This window comes from Pipistrellus kuhlii, unplaced genomic scaffold (assembly GCF_014108245.1).
Source record: "Pipistrellus kuhlii isolate mPipKuh1 unplaced genomic scaffold, mPipKuh1.p scaffold_m20_p_8, whole genome shotgun sequence".
Lineage (NCBI taxonomy): Eukaryota > Metazoa > Chordata > Mammalia > Chiroptera > Vespertilionidae > Pipistrellus > Pipistrellus kuhlii.
In genome coordinates, this window is record NW_023425584.1 from 32,053,053 (window position 1) to 32,072,089 (window position 19,037).

The window sequence follows — 19,037 nt, forward strand, 5'->3', positions numbered from 1 at the left end:
AAAAAACTCACCTAAAATAGCGTAAAGAACTAGTGACAGAGATTTCAGGGCTTTGGAGAGTGAAAGCCTCCACGACACCACGGTTCCCCCCAGGGTTCTGTGCGTGGTCCGTGTGGGGAGCTGGGAAGCACTGGCATACTGCGCAAGGAAAAGCTCCTGTTCATCGATGGCCTGCATTTATTCTAGTACCGGGAGACCTTACTGGACTCCGGCCTCTTGCACTGTAAGATGATACATTTGTGCTGTTTTAGAGCCACTGAGCTTGTGATAATCTGTCTCAGCAGCCACAGGAAACCAACGCACCTAAAAAGATCGCATACTTGCCAAGGTCCCCCAGTGACTCCCATAGGCCGAGGCTTCTTGCTCACTGTTCTTTCCTTCACACCACTGCACTGACGGTTACTCTAGAATAAACATCTTTGTGTGTAAAAAAAGCCATGTGATTCCCCCAAAACATTTACTATGTAAGAGAAAGATCAAATTGCTCCTAATCAAGCCAAGCAGTGTTTTGTGTTTTTAAAAAAATATATTTTATTGATTTTTTACAGAGAGGAAGTGAGAGAGATAGAGATCTAGAAACGTCAATGAGAGAGTAACATCAACCAGCTGCCTCTTGCACACCCCCTACCGGGATGTGCCCGCAACCAAGGTACATGCCCTTGACCGGAATCGAACCCGGGACCTTTCAGTCCACAGACCGACGCTCTACCACTGAGCCAAACTGGTTTCGGCCAAGCAGTGTTTTATAATTTCCTTTCTTGTACTGTTTTGTGTTGAATTGCTTCTTTTTGTTTGCTTAACTTAACATAAAACATTAATTGTTCCAACACTGTCCACAAACACCTTGCAGTACAACTGGTTAAACAGCTTATTAGTTCACAGAGTATGAATTTTCACTAATGTTCTGGGTAAATTTCTTTTCTTTCAGCACAGTCCTTTAACCCAGAAATCCTCGTGTTGTCCCTGTATTGTCACTTTGATAATTTATTCTCCTCAAATATCTCTTCTCTCCTCTGTGGAATTCTAATTGAACTCCCGGATCAATCACCTAATTTTTTAAAACTCTTCCCTTGTACTTTCTATATCTCAATTTGTTTCACTTTCTGGAAGATTTCTTTACTTTCCAGCCCTTCTGCCGGACTTCGTGGTTTCAGCTATTCTATCGTTTTTGAACATTGACCGGATTTTTTCTTTCTCTTTCCTTTACATGCACATTGTTTTTGTTTGATGAGTTCAATATCTCAATCATCTGAGGAATATTCATTTTGTTTTATTACAGTTCTTTTCCAACCCATTAGCATGTACTTCCTCCAGTTCTTTTACTCGGTTCATTTATTGAAAAGTATCTCTCATCCAGGGTTTTTTCTCCTTTCTCCGTTCTCTTTTTCTTTGTGGGCTTTATCATTTTAGACATTTTTTTGTTTGTTTACAAGTTTTACTCTTTTAATTTACATGCAATAAACTGAAATATCTCAAGAAAAATGATCTTAAATATGTTATTATACATGCAATAGACACCAATTATTCAAGAAAATCATCTTACGTATATTACATGCAATAAACATTAACACTTCAATAAAAGGATTTTAAGTATAATAATATTACCAAAACTGTACTAACATAGAATATCATAAAAGTTGTAGGAAATATTAAAAATTTGCAAGTAACAGAATTACTTCTATTATATTCTAGTATATATTTTCCCCCTCTGGCTCTATTTCTGTTCATCAGTTTATGTTGTTCATTATATTCCACAAATAAGTGAGATCGTGACATTTATCTTTCTCTGAATGGGTTATTTCACTTAACATGATGCTTTTAAAGTCTATTTTGTTGGATGTGAGTAATGTTACTCCAGTTTTCTTTTTCTTTTCCATTTGCATGGGAAAATTTTTTCCATCCCTTCACTTTCATCCTGTGTGTGTCTTTTTTTTTTTTTAGGTGTCTTATAGACAGCATATAGTTGGGCCTTTTTTTGTATCCATTCAGCTACCCTACACTATTTGATTGGAGCATTCAATCCATTTACATTTAGGGTTATTATTGAGAGGTACTTAATGCTGGCTTGGTGGTAAACTCCTTTATCCTTTTTTGAGTCTGGGAAGCTCTTTATTTGGCTATTTTGAATGACAGCCTTGCTGGATATGGTAATCTTGGTCTCAGACCCTTGCTTTCCATTACCTTCAGTACTTCATGCCATTCCCTTCTGGCCTGTAGAGTTTCTGATGAGAAATCAGGTGTCAGCCTTATGGGAACTCCTTTGTAGGTACCAGTTTTCTTTTCTCTTGCTGCCTTTAAGATTCTCTCTTTATCTTTGTTAGGATTTTAATTATGATGTGTCTGTTTGGGTTCTTCCTGTTTGGGGTTCTCGGTGCCTCCTGAACTTGTGTGACTTTTTCCTTACCAGTTTAGGGAGGGTTTCCACCATTATTTTTCAAACACCTTTCTGTTCCTTTCTCTTTCTGCCTCTTCTGGCACACCTATCCTAATATTGATACGTTTCACATTGTCCCACGGCTCCCTTAAGCTGTTCTCCTGATTTATAATTGTTTTTCTTTTTGGCTCTCTAATTGAGTGATGTTTTCAACTCTGTCTTCTAATTTACTGATTTGATCCTTAGCTTCCCCTAATTTGCTGTGTATGTGTTGTGTTATGTCATTCTTTATCTCAGAATGTTCTTTTTTCATAGTTACTATATCTTTTTTCATACTGTTGAGCATTTTTAACATCATTACTATGAACTCTGTTTCAGATAAATTTCTTATCTCTGCTTCATTTCTCTTCTTCTGGAGAATTCACTAGTTCTTTTCTTTGGGGGTGGTTTGTTTCCTCATTCTGGTTGTCTGGGTTTGGACTGTGTTTTAGGTAGATGCTCTATCTTTCAATCTCTAGTGCAGGACAGTGTTAAAGGCTGTTTCTCACTAATTGGAATAGGCAAAGCCTCAAAGCCTCCAGAGACTGCCTCAGTCTACAGACTAATAGGATTGCAAGTTGAATTTCCCCCAAGCAATAGTCCTCAGGTGTGGTGAGTTTTTTCAACAGGGTGGAGCAGTTGCTTCTGCCTGGAGGCTCATTGTTACTTTTAATATTTTAAATGGTCTCTGGGCAAGATGTTTTCCAATAAGGTGTGTTGACTGTCTTCCCCCCCAGGCTAGGCAGATGTCTATGTGGGAGAGATGTCCTCTGCTGTGTGAGGGAATGACTCAGCCCCGGAAACTTGGGGTGTCTGCCTTCTGAGCTCTATCCCCTGAGTGCCCAGTCCTGGGTTCTGCTCTCACAGCTCCAGTCCACTTCATTCTCCCTCTGCCAGAGCATAAGGTGGATGGCTCCACAGGGAATTTCTGTGCATTGGCCCTAAAAGAAGGTGCCCAAACTTTCAGCTGCCACTCCTTGGCAGACAGCACCCCACCGCTTTTCACATCTAGATGTTATGGGGTCCCCTCCTCAGTTTGGTGCTGTCAGGGAGCCCAGCTTCGGGATTAGACCCCAGAGTTCTCAGTGGCTCCCCTCCAGAGCTGATCTCTCTCTCTGGGACTTCAGTCGCCCGCCCAGCCCTTTCGTGCCTCTGCCCCTCCTACCAGTCTCTATGCCATCTCCATCTTCAGTCCTTGCGTATTGGGGTTCTCTCCTGTGAGTTTTCCATTGATTATTCAGGAAGCCTTTCCTTATTTCAGTTGTAATTCCAGCTTGTGTCTGGGAGCATGTCTATGCCTTTTGTTTTATTTTTCATTCAGCAGAGACCTTTTTTTTTTTTAAAAGCAAATTCTTATTTTAAAAACATCTTTAATTAAGATTGATTTTAGAGAGAGTTAGAGAAACATTGATCTGTTGCCTCCCGTATGAACTCTGACCAGGGATCAAACCCAAAACCTGGGTATGTATGTGCCCTGAATGGCAATCTAACCACTGACCTTTCAGTGTATGGGACGATGCTCATTCACTGAGCCACCCCAGCCAGAGATACATTAAAAAAAAAACACAAAAAAACCAATTCCTTAATGTCATGTAAAGTGGGGTTGCAGAGAGAGAGATTATGTGTGTGCTCAGTCCAACATCCTCTCTTATATTAGACAATTGAATCTGTCTTCCTGGTAACTAAAAACAAAACAAAACCACCTCTGTTCATTTCAAATAAAACGTACTTGAAAATAACTGAGATAAAAACAAAATAAAGCCAAAACCACATTATTTAAAAAGAGAGGAAACACTTTATCAATTCAACATCCATATTAGGAGCACTTACTATATGGCAGGGACCAGCTGAGCACTTTACATAAATTATCTTATTTAAAAATGCTTAATCTATTATCTACTTTAAAATACTGAATCCTATGAAACAAAAGTATTACTTCTATTTTTCTTATCATTATCCCTATTTGCAAAGATTTAATTAATCTACTCAAGGTCAAACAGTAGATAAGTATTGGCACTGAAATTCAAACCCATATCTGAATATCTATAAAGCCCATAGAAAAGCAGATCTCATATAAAGAGGAGAAAAAAGAGGGGAAAACTTAGTTTTTCATAATTACCTTTTAACCTTGGAGCTCCTAAAAATGAGGTCAATTTCTTATAGCTAAACACCACTTAAAGAACATTTGTCTTATGTTTCTTACTAATTTTATCTGTTCTTAAGATAGGCAAGAAAATGGCTTTTTTTTTTTTTTAGAGGAGGTTCTGTTTACTTATTCTATGAGCCAGACTCACAGACAGCTAACACTTTCTATTATCTCAAAGAATTGCTAGTATATGCATACGTACGTAATAGAGACATGCAAAAGAAGTATTTGTGTATGTTAAGATGTCAGATAGATAAAGCAAGAACAAGTAAAACCAAAATCCAAACCATACAAAACACCAGTCTTTACCTAGTTTTGATTCATTAGTCTTAAAGTTACTTGCTAACTTTCTAATTTAGTTTCCAAATCTGCATGTGTGTATGTACATGCATTTGACTACACAAATGTTTGCTTAGATGCCTTTAAGAGCTAAAATTTTATGACTGTATGAAAAATTTCAGTTCACAATGAAAACAAAACAAATCACAAATGAAAACAAAATAATGTCCCAACTACTAAAATGGAGAAATAAGAAATTGCTTTCAAGGAAATAAAAGTTCAATCTACAAAAATAAATAGAACATAAGCAAAAGAAATAGCTTATCTAAAAAAAATCAGAAGAATATTAATTATGTACAAAGATTATAAGAAACCAGAGTACATGGTACTTCAGGAGACATAGCCGAGATCATAGAATTTGTCTTGCATATGAGAGGGTCACTAATAAAATGGATCCGGCAGAAACTGGTTTGGCTCAGTGGATATAGCATCAGCCTGCGGACTGAAAGGTCCTAGGTTCGATTCCAGTCAAGGGCCTATACCTTGGTAGGGGGTGTGCAAGAGGCAGCTGATCGATGATTCTCTGTCATCAATGCTTCTAACTCTCTACCCCTCTCCCTTCCTCTCCGTAAAAAAATCAATAAAATATATTTAAAAAATAAAAAAATAAAATGGATCTGTAATACCCATTCTACAAGTTTAAGGCAGATAAAAATTCTGAATACAGAAAAATTTTTTTACCGTATATTTACATCACTGATAAACAAATTCTTAAAAAGTGTTTCTGAAAATGTTCAATATATCAAAGACACCATAAAAATCAGGCCCAGATAATTAAAATACCACTATACCATCAGTCCTAAGAAATTATTTAAATTCTAATTTCACTTCAGTCACAGATTATGTAAAATTTGCATAACCATTTTATTTTTCAACAATGACTAGTTTATTAACTAAACTTTACCTGCCTCGTATCGATTATTTTTCTTCTGATTTCAAAAATACAGTTTGAGTTCTTTACGAGTATGACTTTCTTTCCTATTTACACATACACCATGTGAGATAAGAACCTAATCCACACTAACTCTAGATAAATAATGGCCTAATCCCCTTCATTCTTGCTGTTTCTAGGTTTATAAAACCCAATAGTCAGTAAAACAAAGCTTAATGCTATTAGTGTATGAGAGAAGCAATTTTATTTTAGGTACTTTGAAAATTCCCCGCCTTATTAAAAGATGCAGACTTTCATATCATTTACAGGAATGACAGAACTTGTCAATGAAGACTGTGTTTTCTAAACATAACAATCTCCCAGATGAGTCAGATGACTTGCAAACAACAGACCTTTTAAGAAACGTTTCGACATTCACAGAAGTGGCCAGTCAATAGGAGCACACACTGACTACTTAACATGACCTCCCACGATGAAGACTGTCTTTATAAAAATGAGGACAAACAGTATTTTCTAATGATCATATAGGAAAAAAAATTCAGTGGGGCTTATTTGCCACATATGTGTATTTTTTAGTTACTTGATCACATGAGTTTTCTAAAATCACAGAATGCCCTCCGCTCAAATTTCCTCTAGCCACCGTTCAGAGAACTGTTAGGTCATCCTCTCAGGCTGCAGTACTAAGGTCTTCTAGCAACCCCTAACTCTCCACTGAACATATTAAAGCTTATCAGGACTCGCTGGCTGAGTGCAGGAAGGGGAGAAGGTAACTCAATAGCATGGAGTGAACAGTACGGTCAGTCAGTGCAAACTCTGAGTTTCAGTACCATTCAAACCACTGGAGAAAGAATATGTTCTTCCACTTGGGTTTTTACTCAAAACCAGCCAATGAGTTTCCATTTCACAAAGAATAAAACCCAAAGTCGTTTCAGGGCTTTTAAAGCCATACACCATCTGGCTCTTAGCTACCTCCATGACTCTTTCCTGCCACTGTCCCCTTGATTCACAGCCACTCTGCCTTGAGGTTCCTCTTAACACGTGAAGCGCCATGTCAGCCACCGGTGACTGACACTATACTTTCTGTTTGGACCTGTCAGTCTCGGGTCGCCAGCCCTGAATGAAATCAGGAATCGCGGGCTAAATGGAAAGAAAGACAAAACCGGCTTGGCGCTTAACGTGTTAACATACAACCTCAGCACTTCCAGACTCTTGCACACTCTAGTCCCTCTGACTAAAATGCTCTTTCCCTAGGCACATGTGTGCCTTTTTCTTAGTCCCTTACTCAAATACCACTTCACATGGCCAGGGTGGCTCAGGGTTGAGTGTTGACCTATGAGCCAGGAGGTCACAGTTCCATTCCCAGTCAGGGCGCAGTAGAGGGTGTGCAGAAGGCAATTGATTGATGATTCTTTCTTATCATTAATGTTTCTCTCTCTCTATCTCTCTCTTCCTATCTGAAATAAATCAATCACTTTATCACCTATACACCTTAATACCAACATTTCCCCTTCTCTATTATTTTCCTGCTTTCTTTTTCCAAAGAGCAGTTATCATCACCTGATATAATATACACTTGTTTATTTATTACATATTTCTGCCACTGGAGTGAAAGCCATGATGGCTGAGACAATGTCTATTTTGTTCACTGTTATTTTGTTAGTACCTGGCCCATTGGAGAAATAGCAGTTTTATTGTATGCACTAATAATGATGACTGTACATGTCTAATTAAAATAACACATTTCAGAGACAAATAGCATCATAAATTATCAGTACCATGTGGCAAAAACATTAAATGGGGAAGGCATGTAACATGAATAGATGAATATTCATTGTGGTTTTTTTTTGAGGATACCTTAGAAGTTTATGTCCTTGATTGGGGTGGTCATAACAAGACTGTGTGTGTGTGTGTGTGTGTGTGTGTGTGTGCGCCCAAGCTCACCAGACTGTAAACATTAATTATGTGCAGTTTTTTTGTGTACCAATTATTCCTCAATAAGCGAGGGGCAAAGAAGCCCTCCTACACTCTAATGCACAATAATAAGGAGGTCAAAGAATTCACTACAGTCCTGTAACCAGCTTATGAACCTTTCCATTTTTAAAAAATTGTGTTGTAAGGCAACATCCAATTTTAAATGTACAGCCTTAGCTATATCTAGCAATAGCAACTATAGTATTTATACTACCATCAATTAAAGAGGTTTGGATTACTACCGCTAAAAAAAAAATGGGACTGTATTATACGCTCCTAAAATATAGGAGTCAGAAGAAAAAGTATGATTGTTATGCTACTACAGAAAAACAAAGTCTACGTTCTTCCCAATGGTGGGTTATTCTTTTTCACACACGGAATGTGCAAGAGCAGGGGGTGGTGAGGAACGAGTGGGAGATGGCATGCGGCACTTAATTTCAGTGAATACTTTAGAAAACTTTCGAGATGACTAAGCAGCTTTCAAATAAAGCACTCTTGATACTGCCTAATGGAATGGCAAGGCTATGTTTTTGTAGACTGTAAACAAACATACATATAATTGTCCATTAAGTGCCAACAAACAAGCTATTCTTCCACTCAGTAACCACAAGCCCTGTTCAGTTTTGTGTCATATTTCTCAGCAAGTCCAAAGACTAAGAAATCAGATGCCCATGGAACTCATGTGGAATACAAATATGTATTATTAAACAAAAACACAATACTGACATGTTATATGTGTGCAAAAAAAAACCTCACGCTGCATATCCTTTGTACAGCAAAAAAATGTATTTCTAACGCTTCATTTATAATCCCAAGGCTGTATGCTCCTGATATTTAAATTTCTAACCTATGCCTCACTATTTTAGCTACTTATGAGTACTTAGCTAGAACAGGATTCACTTTGTTGCATATATTATGAATATCAGCAATAAAGTAATCAATCCTAAAAAAACATGGCGATATGGTTTCTGGTTTGTGGTCTGGCATGTCAGAGTTTGGAAAGTGTCATTCCCATCCACACAACAGAAAAAAGTTAAAGTGAAAACCAACAATTCTTTGTACAGCCAATGGAGAACTGGTATCACAGAGAGAACCACTGCCCCCAGAATTGGAGAGAGAGGCAGATACAAAAGAATTACGAGTTCCCATGAGGAAAAACCTCCGGGTATCCAGGACCAGAGTGTAACCCATAACCGATGAGCTGCTGGAGGATTAGCGTAGACAAGTTTGAGAGTAAAACACCACGGGTCCAGTCTTAGGGGGACCCCACAGTTTCGCCTCCAGGAACTCTACCATGTTCAAGTGCAGAGCAGAGAAAAATCTCCAGTGTTTTTCAGCAATGAGTGGGGAATGGGAGCCATTTTTACATAACCCAGAGCATCCTGCTTCTTACAAAGCCTATCCTGAAGAGAAACTACTTTACCAGAGCCTAATCAACGGGTTTTACCAGAAACTAACCAGCCCTGAGGAAGAGCCTTCCATATAGGGAAAAAGACCCAACTCCAGTGCCCTCAAGCCTTTTTGCATGAACTAAGTAAAAACCAAAACAAAACTGAGAAGTACCGTGTTCAGCACAGCCCAGGGCAGACTCACTAAGACGGAAATCTAAGCACAGCAGCACATAAAGTTTCCTTTCCCTCCCCACCCCTCCCCAACATCCGTAACATGGCTCCTATAGAACAGGGGAATGTTTAAGAAGTCTCTAGGGAAACTCAAAACACATACAAGTTCACTGAAGGAAATTTTACCCTCCCCTATAGCTACGGCAAACAGTATGGCCTAACCCCTATCCAAATAATTATAAAACCTCATAATAAAGACCTATTTACCTCACTTCCTTTTACCCAGTATTATCATGTCTAATTTCCAATAAAAAATTACAAGGAATATTAAAAGCAAAATGGCAACAGGATTCAAGTATTCCATAATCTTTAAAAAATGTTAAAAATATAATCCTTGGAATTATCAGAGATAAATTATATACAATGACTTAAATGTATAGGTAACCATAAAATCACTAAAGTACACAGTCATTTTATATTTAAGTAAATTACAACCTAACCCTTTAAAGTCAGGAGAAGCAAGAATGCTCAACCCTTAATGACACTACTCAACATCATAATACTGGAGTTCTTAGTCAGTGCTGTAAGATATCAACAACCCAAAACGTTTACGTATCAGAAAAAGCTTTAAAAATGTCACTATGTCGACATATTTAGAAAATATAAAGTTTTCAGTAAGGTGTCCGCATAAAAAATTGGTACATAAAATTATTGGTTTCCTATACATTAGTACAATCCAATTAGAAAATATAAAAGACAAATAGAATTTCATGCAGAATAGTAATATAAAATCCATAAAATATCTAAAAACAAATTTAACAAGCAATGTACAAAATTTAAATGAAAGGGTCTATATAAATGAAGACACATGCCATGTTTCTCAAGGAGATTACTCAATTTTAAAGATGTCACCTCTTACTCTAAATGTAATGCAATGCTAAATTAAACACCTATAAAAATATGCATTATGAACTATCTCATACAAATAAAAACATGAATAAAATAGTAAGTGATCAAATAATAATCCACCTTAAAAAATAAGACGTTACCAATACAGCTGAAAAAGATCTATGAAAGAGATCTCTTCTATGAAGCAGCAAAATACACTACCAGCAGCAATTAAAACAATGATAGCATATGTGTAAACACATGTACCAAAAGAATAAAATGTATTTCAGAAATGGACTAATATATGAAAGCATAGTATATAATAAAGATGACATTTCAAATTACTAATAAAAAGATTGGCTATTTAATGACTGTCTTTAGACAAAGAATAATTAAACCACCCCCCTCACACCACACAAATCAACCAAACTTCCACACTTCACAGATCAAAGCCCTAAATATAAGAACCAAAATCATAAAAGAAAGTAGTGAACAAGAAGATAGTGGACAAGCAGCACCAGGAATCTGCATTGCCACCCAACAACCGCAGGGGCAGACTGAGCCTGACGGAGTCTGTTCAAGGCTCACAACCACCAGCGGAAGGCTTGGAAGGTAAACCAGTTAATTTCAGTCAATGTCAGCCCTTAGCACAGTAGCATTACCCATCAGCCAACTCTTGTGTTCCCAGAGCAGCTCACACAGCTGTGGTAGCCAGAGTAGGCAAAAAGGACCCGGTCCTCCAAATATCTCCACTTCTGGGCACAGAGAAGAGAGACAGGCAGCCGGCATCGGAACTCTTCACTTCTTGTCTGGCTGAGTGACTTCCAGGGCATTTAAAAAGCTAGCGCCTGCCTGGCGGGCGGGTGTCTCAGTGCTTGAGCATCAGCCCGTGAAGAACCAGGGAACCGGGAGGTCAGGGTTTGATTCCCGGTCGGGGCACATGTCAATAGGGGGCGTGCAGAAGACAAATGATCAGTGATTCTCATCACTAATGTTTCCCTTCCTCACTCTGAAATCAGTAAAAATATATATATTTGTTTTTAAAAAGTCAACAACCGCTTTTCCTCCCCCCAACCTCCATTTTTCATATTTTACCTTTTGGGGAGACTGAGACATTCAAAAACAACTGCATATATGAGGAAAATTAGAAATTGACTGTGAATACCCAGGGAAAGTCTTAGAAAAGATCTTAAGATTATACCTCGTTTGTCCTTTTAAAACATAAACTCACTTATTCAGCCAGCCAGCCAGCATGTAATAGATTTTCCAAGGTATTAGATTTGATCCTTTAGATACAAAGTAAATATGGTCAGGGCCACTGTAGAATTAAAAATGTGGAGGGAGAGACTAGAGAACAATTATTACTATATAAGAAGTTCCATGCTATAATAGAAAAATGAAGTAAAGAGCTAGTGGGAATGCAGATAAATATCTGCTAAGTCAGGAGATAGCTGGGAAGATTTTGTAGAGGTGACTTTTGATCTAGAATCGATGAAAATGGGAGGCTGGAGGGCAGGATTACGGCAGAGGTGACAATATGTGCATAATTTAGAAGACACAAAAAACATGGGGCATGTGGCAAAAAGAAGCCAGCTAAGACCACTTACTACCTAATATGAATGATTTTGAGCAAAAAACTGGATCTATTTCAACTGGAAAATAAGGATAATGGTATCTTCCTCCAAGGGTGTCTGTGAGGAAAATGAGATGGTAAATTGAAAAAATGTGAGTACAGTCTGGTCTGGCTGTCACATTCTGCACCCCTGATTTCCGAGGCTTACCGAGCTGTTTTACCTCCTCCTCTCACTTTCCCCCCAGAAGATATCTACTTGGTGAAAGAGCACAGCCTTCCCAGTCATGTACAATGGTCTAGCACAGTTTTGACACCATTTACTCAAAAAAACATTATTTTTCATCCCTTCTTCTCCCCGTTTTTTAACTAGATTTTCAGAAATCCATTGAACTACTCTCTGTGACACTCCTTAGAACTGCCCTGCAATTACTGCTAGGGTCCTGATTCTCAATTTGAGCACCAGCTGTATCCTATCTAATAACGAGATAATATGCAAATTGGACATCACTCCAATACAAGATGGTCACCACAAGATAGCCGGCAAGGGAGGGCAGTTGTGGGCAATCAGACCTGTAGGGAAGGACAGTTAGGGGTAACTGGGCTGGCAGAGGAGGGCAGTTGGAGGGGACCCAGGACGGCAGAGGAAGGCAGTTGGAGGGGACCCAGGACAGCAGAGAGGACAGTTAGGGGTGATCAGGCCGGCAGGGGAGCAGTTAGGTGTCAATCAGGCTGGCAGGGAGTCATTAGGGGTGATCAGGTTGGCAGGCAGAAGCAGGGGCAATCAGGCAGGCAGGCAGGCAGGCAGACGAGCGGTTGGAAGCCAGCAGCCCAGGGATCCCAGATTGGAGAGGGTGCAGACGGCGCTGAGGGACATGAATTTTGTGCACCAGGCCTCTAGTCTATATAATAAAAACCTAAGCAACCTTCATGGTGGAACGACTGGACAACCCATCACTGTAATGCGCCGCTCAGCCAGAAGCCGGGCTCTTGGCGGGCAAGCACAGCTGCCATGGCAGGAGCTTCTCCTGACTCCGCGGCAGCACTGCCAAGCGGTGGCAGCAGGAACAGAGGCTGGGATGAGCGTGAGCAGCATGGCGCCCACCTGATTTGGACTCCTCCCTGGCCATCTGCCATTGGCACACTGCTGCATCCCCCAGGGGTCCCGGACTGCCAGCTTAGGCCGGTCCCGTGCCATTCTCTGTAGAAGGCACTCAGTCTAAACAACTCAGTGACTCAGGGAGCGCAGGGAACTCAGAGTGAGCCTGCCTCTGCGCTTGACTCACCCACTCGATGGTGTTCGCAGGACAGACCGTGGTGGCCCAGCCCATGCACGTGCAGCAGCTGCTGAAGCTCAAGCAGCAGGCTGTGCAGCAGCAGCAGGCCATCCAGCCACAAGCTGGCAGTCAGACATCCCCGAGGGGTCCTGGGCTGAGAGACCCCCCACCGCATTCCAGTGCACGATTTTCATGCACCGGGCCTCTGGAGTTTCATAAGCACCCACCCAATCTGTATGTGTATTACTTCATACTTACAGGTTGAGGCTGTTCTGCAATACAGCAGTTGAAACACAACCAGAATTCACTCATGCTTATAGTCCAAAGTATAAATGAGCACCAAGGAAGTTTCCAAATCTCTACTCGGGAAGCTTCACAAAGCAAACTCCTCAGTATGATGATGTCCAAATAATAATCTTAATACTTCTCTGAGTTTTTGTTCTTGGCAGTCAAGAATCTTATGTAGTCAAATTAAGAAAAAGACAGAATGTTTCCTTTCTTTGCTTGTGGTTCTACGGAGACTCGTTTCTGAACCACCAGGAAGGTATAAATGTTGTCTTGGCTCAGGTAGTCTAGGAAAAAAAAAAAAAAAAAAGTAAAGAAAACAAGTTACTTATTTGTAGAAGCTTTTATCTCTTTCACTTTTTTATTGTTGGCAGTATTACAGATGCCTCCCACCCCCGCTTTAACTTCCTCTGTTCAGCCCCTACCACCCCCCATATTCTTACCACCCTATTGTCTGCATCCATGGGTTATGCATATCCTATATAATAAAGAGGTGATATGCAAATTGACCCTCACACCCTCGCACAAGATGGCCACCTCCATGTGGACAAAGAGGGCCCGTCACATGATGTCCGGCAGGGGAGAGTAGTTGTGGGTGATCAGGCTACCAAACCAGGGCAGTCAGGGCAACCAGACCAGCAGGGAAGGGCAAGTGGGGGCAACTAGGCCTGCATATGAGGAAGGATAGTTGGGGAGTGGGGGACCAGGCCTGCAGGGGAGGGCAGTTAGGGGCAACTGGGCCAGCAGGGAGGGCAGTTGGGGGCAACAGAGTCTGCAGGGGATGGCAGGTGGGGGGAATCAGGCCAGCAGGGGAGCAGTTAGGTGTTGATCAGGCTGGCAGGGGAGTGGTTAGGGGGTGATCAGGCTTGCAGGCAGGCGAGCAGTTGGGAGCTAGCAGTCCCAGATTGTAAGAGGGATGTCCCAGATTGGAGAGGGTGCAGGCTGCGCCGAGGGACAACCCCCCTCCAGCAAGATTTTAATAAATTGATATTCATTCAACAATTATTTTCAAGGCTTTTTTGAGTATCAGGTTATTAGGGGTATAGCAGTGAAAGAAGATAGAAATCCTTGCTTTCCCAGAGCACTCTATTTTATGACTATAAAAGTTTAAACTGTTTTAATAAGTTTTTTAAAATCACTAATTCAAACACCATATAATAGTTTCTAATTCCAAAAAGAAATACTGATCATTTTCCTATAGGTTTCTTCAATTGAGACTTTTGTTCTCAAAGATGACCCAGATAATAAGTAGCATAGAAATCAACTTTTTAGATATTCAAGCAGCTATAACTCATCAATAATTGTAAAAAACAAAACAAAAACAAACTATCACCTTCTCCACTGAAATTATAATTGTACATGAGAGATTATCAAGGGTTAGATTAGACTGCATTTATTTTATTTTATTTTTTAAAATATATTTTATTGACTTTTTTTTGCCCCCCACCTCCCTCCTATAAATACCCTACCTCCCCAGAGTTTTATGTCCATTGGTTGTACTTATATGCATGTATACAAGTCCTTCGGTTGATCTATTATCTCCTAGACTGCATTTTGAATCAAGACGTTAGGATCCTGTTCCCACTATCAGCAGAATAAGTTTCAGTCAAACCAGTTTACTAGATGTACCAGTTAATAATGCAGATTTTTTTTTTTCAATAGATGGAATTACACATATTTTGATATATATGTGATTTGATATGTATGCTATTTTGTTGTATTGACAGCAAGCTTAAAAACTTCATAGTCAAATTTGCTGAAGGTGTTAACATCACAGATATTTTATACTTAAAAATGCCAAATTTTGTGCAAAAGAAAAAAAAAAGAGCATTTGTTTTAATTCATTACTTTATTTTGAAGAAAAGTGCTGCTGAATACTTTGGGAAGCTTATGGTGAAAACGCTCCATCTCAAGATACTTGTGAACACTGGTTTAATCACTTTAAAAGTGATGATTTCTATATGAAAGACAAAGAAAGTCTAGGTCAACTGAAAAAGTTTGAAGACCAACAATCACAAGCATTGTTGGAAGATGTGTCAAACTTAAAAACAACTTGCAGAAAGATTCAATGTTGCTCAGCAAACAATTTCCAATCATTTACAAGCAATGGGAAAGATTTTAAAGGAAGGAAAATGGCTGCCACATCAACTGAATGAAAGATAAATGGAAAACTAAAAAGTCATCAGTAAAATGTTGCTTCAACAGCATGAAAGAAAGTCTTTTTTTGCATTGAATTGTGACTGGTGATGAAAAGTGGATTTATTTTGAGAATCCCAAATGCACAAAATCATGGGCTGATACAGGTCCACCATCAACATCGACTCCAACGCTATGGGAAAAAAATGCTCTGCATTTGGTGGGATCAGGAAGGTGTGGTGTATTATGAGCTTCTAAAACCAGGTGGAACCATTAATACTGATCACTACCGACAACAAATAATCAATTTTAACCACGTTTTGATAATAAAACGACCAGAATAGGTCAGAAGACATGGAAAAGTAATTTTGCTTCATGATAATGCATCATCACACACTTCAAAAACAGTTAAAGACACGTTAAAAGATCTTGCCTGGGAAGTATTAACCCACCCACTATATTCACCAGATTTTGCTCCTTCAGATTACCACTTGTTTTGATCGATGGCACATGCACTTTCTGAGTAGCCCGAAAACAAGGAAAGTTCTATTGGGATGTTATCTACAAATTACCTGAAAGATGGGGGAAATGTGTAGCTAGCGATGGACATTACTGTGAATAAAGCACTTCTGATGTTTCTCTTGAAATTGTCGTGTTTTCTTTGATTATAAAACCCACATTAACCAATACACCGAGTACACCCTGAGGTAGCCAACCAAACTACATCTATGAGAACTCATGTCTGGCTATCTTCTGTTAGACGGAGCCTATCTTTTCTTTGTAACTGATAATCTGTATACTTGAAGGTTGACCTTAGCCAACCATGTTCCAAATTTCATGCAGAAGATGATTCTGAGATTATAATGCAGCAACAAAAAAAAAGGAGGAAGTCTATTTCCAGTCATCTCTAAAACCAGTTTGACCTGTTCACCGTTTCCCTCTAACGCCTGGAGTGGGTTTATATCACCTGCAGGCTACTACAACCAGAAGGGAAGATGTCCGGTACCCAGCTGGACATACAGCTCTGTAGCCAAGCAGCAGCTCTGGAATCATCAGATTATAACTGAAGCAATGAATGCCAAACTCTCGGGAAAGCACTATCATGAGAAGCCAAGAGACCCTAAGGAACAGCAGCGTTTAAAGGATGACTAGAGAAAGGGAAGTTTACAGAGGAGAATTGGGTGTTATCAGAAAGAAAGAGGAGAACTAGCTAATGTGTTGTCACTGGAGCGTGTTTAAGAAGGAACTGAGGCCTGGCCAGTGTGCTAAGTGGTTAGAGCACCAACACTCACACCAAAGGGTTGCAGGTTTGCTCCCCCCCCCACCCCCGGTCAGGTCACGGTCAGGTCACGTACAGGAGGCAACCAGATGATGTGTCTCTCACAGCAATGTTTCTTTCTGTTTCTTTCCCTCCCTTCCATTTCTCTGAAAAATAAAGGGGAAACTATCCTCCGGTAAAGTTTAAAAAAAAACCAACCAGCCAAACAAACAAACAAACAAACAGAAGGAAGTGGCTACCAGTATTAACTGCCTCAGTGACAACAAAGTCTGAGAAAGGTGATGCAGACACTTGGTGGCCTGGCGATAGCAGCTTTAGTGAAGTAGTATGGGCAGAAATCAAATTAGAGTGCTTTGAGAAGTAAGAGAAGGAGAGTTCAAGTGTAGAAAATGTTTGCAAGAATCTGGATCTTAACTTTTAAAATATAGGGTAGGAGGTAGAGGAAGGGGGGGGAGGGGGAAGCAGTCCTTGAAATGAAAAGATCAAAGGTGTATTAACTTTATTATTCAAAGAAAAAATTTTTGCCCCAAGTCATAAATGATCAATCACACGTTTATAAATGTTTGAAAGAGCTGTCATTCATTTATAAGCTATGGCAACTCTATATCAATAATAGGTATATTACAGGATCACAAAACCTTGAGCATTAAGTGAAATAAAATTTATGTTCACATAAAAATGACATATTATGTTTTAAGCATATGTTCAAGGAGGAAAATCAGAAGGAAGAAAATTTAGTTAAAATTTTGCCATAGTAAAAATTTATTTTCAAGCAGGGATGAACATTCCTCATCTCACCTAAACTCCAAACTAGGAAGTGGCAGTCCTGAAACTGGCTTTGTCCACTGAATTAGGATAATACTGTGAAAGTTTATAAGCTTAAAAGAACAGTATGCTTCTTATATCTCCTTCCTAGAAAGAATGTAAGAGCAAAAGGCTAAATTCACAATATCACAAACATTATTTCAGGGTTGCTATTTAACATGTTTAATTCCAACCTGAATCAAAGACCTTGGCCATTAAGAATTCATTGTGAAATAAAATCTCCTTCAACCAATTCTATGAGAACAAACATGCCTTTGTTTTAAACTGAAAATTCTTTATACTCATCATTGTTGTAGCACAGTCAGATATGGAGCTACACTGAGGTTTCCAAATCTCTGTATTTGAGAGCTGATGTCTTAGAGATATATGGAGCTACTCTGATGTATTGATTATTTCCATCATATTTTCTCATCTACATATAAAGCTAGACAATTTCCTTTTTACTTATAAATTATCTTTGCCAGAAATCCCCTTTAAAATTAATTTTACCATTGGAAGGTGTATTTTATTTCTTCTGTTTAATATACTTAAAATAAATAGCTTCCTAATTTATAATCCCTATGTAATAATCCTTTGTCACCCCACTTTTTCCCAAATTCAAATTTCTTCCCAATTAGAGTGAATTTTGAGAATTTTAAATAAAAGTTTTTCCCTACTCCATGTACTATGAAAATGACATTCACAGTATTCCCTCTTTCTTAATGGTTAATGTAAGAATGACTGTTAAAAGTACAATAATGTGTGCTTCTATTTTCATAGATGAGACAGAAAGGATATACAGCTTTAGTTAAGTATTTCCACCTAGAAAATAGATCTGCTGAAATGTATATTCAAACACCAAGGGGATGTTTGTAACTCCACCTGTTTTTTTGTTTTTTGTTTTTTTTTAAAAATATATTTTTTATTGATTTTTATACAGAGGGGAAGGGAGAGAGATAGAGAGCTAGAAACATCGACGAGAGAGTGTCATCGATCAGCTGCCTCTTGCACACCCCCTACTGGGGATGTGCCCGCAACCAAGGTACATGCCCTTGACCGGAATCGAACCCGGGACCTTTCAGTCCCCAAGCCAACGCTCTATCCATTGAGCCAAACCGGTCCCGGCACCACCTGTTTTTATTAAGTAAATATATAAACCTTAAGATGTTTCAGACATGCCTCGGACTGTCAAACAATACGTTTTCCATCTTATTGCTCTTTGAAAAAACTTCCTTTTTAGAATTTTTTTTCACAAGTGTAAATACTTAAAAACATTTATATATAAACACCTTTAGAAAAGTATTGAATTCAGAACAAAGAGTTTTAACACTGCCACTAATATCCTTCTTTAACTGAAAGTTGCTTAAAACATATCCATATTGAAAACTTGATACTTTTTTAAATCTTAAGATAACTAGAGCAGTGTTTCTTTGCAACATCAACATCTGAACTTGGCTTTAACACAGCTCAGCACA

At 39.1% G+C, this 19,037-nt stretch overlaps 1 protein-coding gene across 4 annotated transcripts in view; it reads right to left on the reverse strand.

Moving 5' to 3' along the window:
* Window positions 1-19,037, reverse strand: part of CDC42SE2 (CDC42 small effector 2) — a 70,008-nt gene that overhangs the window by 15,625 nt on the left and 35,346 nt on the right. For all 4 annotated transcript variants that reach the window (XM_036423845.2, XM_036423844.2, XM_036423846.2 and 1 more), the window contains one exon: window positions 13,317-13,630. In XM_036423845.2, coding sequence (XP_036279738.1) covers window positions 13,317-13,370 — 54 coding nt within the window. In that variant the 5' untranslated portion in view covers window positions 13,371-13,630. Of the gene's footprint in view, window positions 1-13,316; window positions 13,631-19,037 lie in introns of those variants that run through there.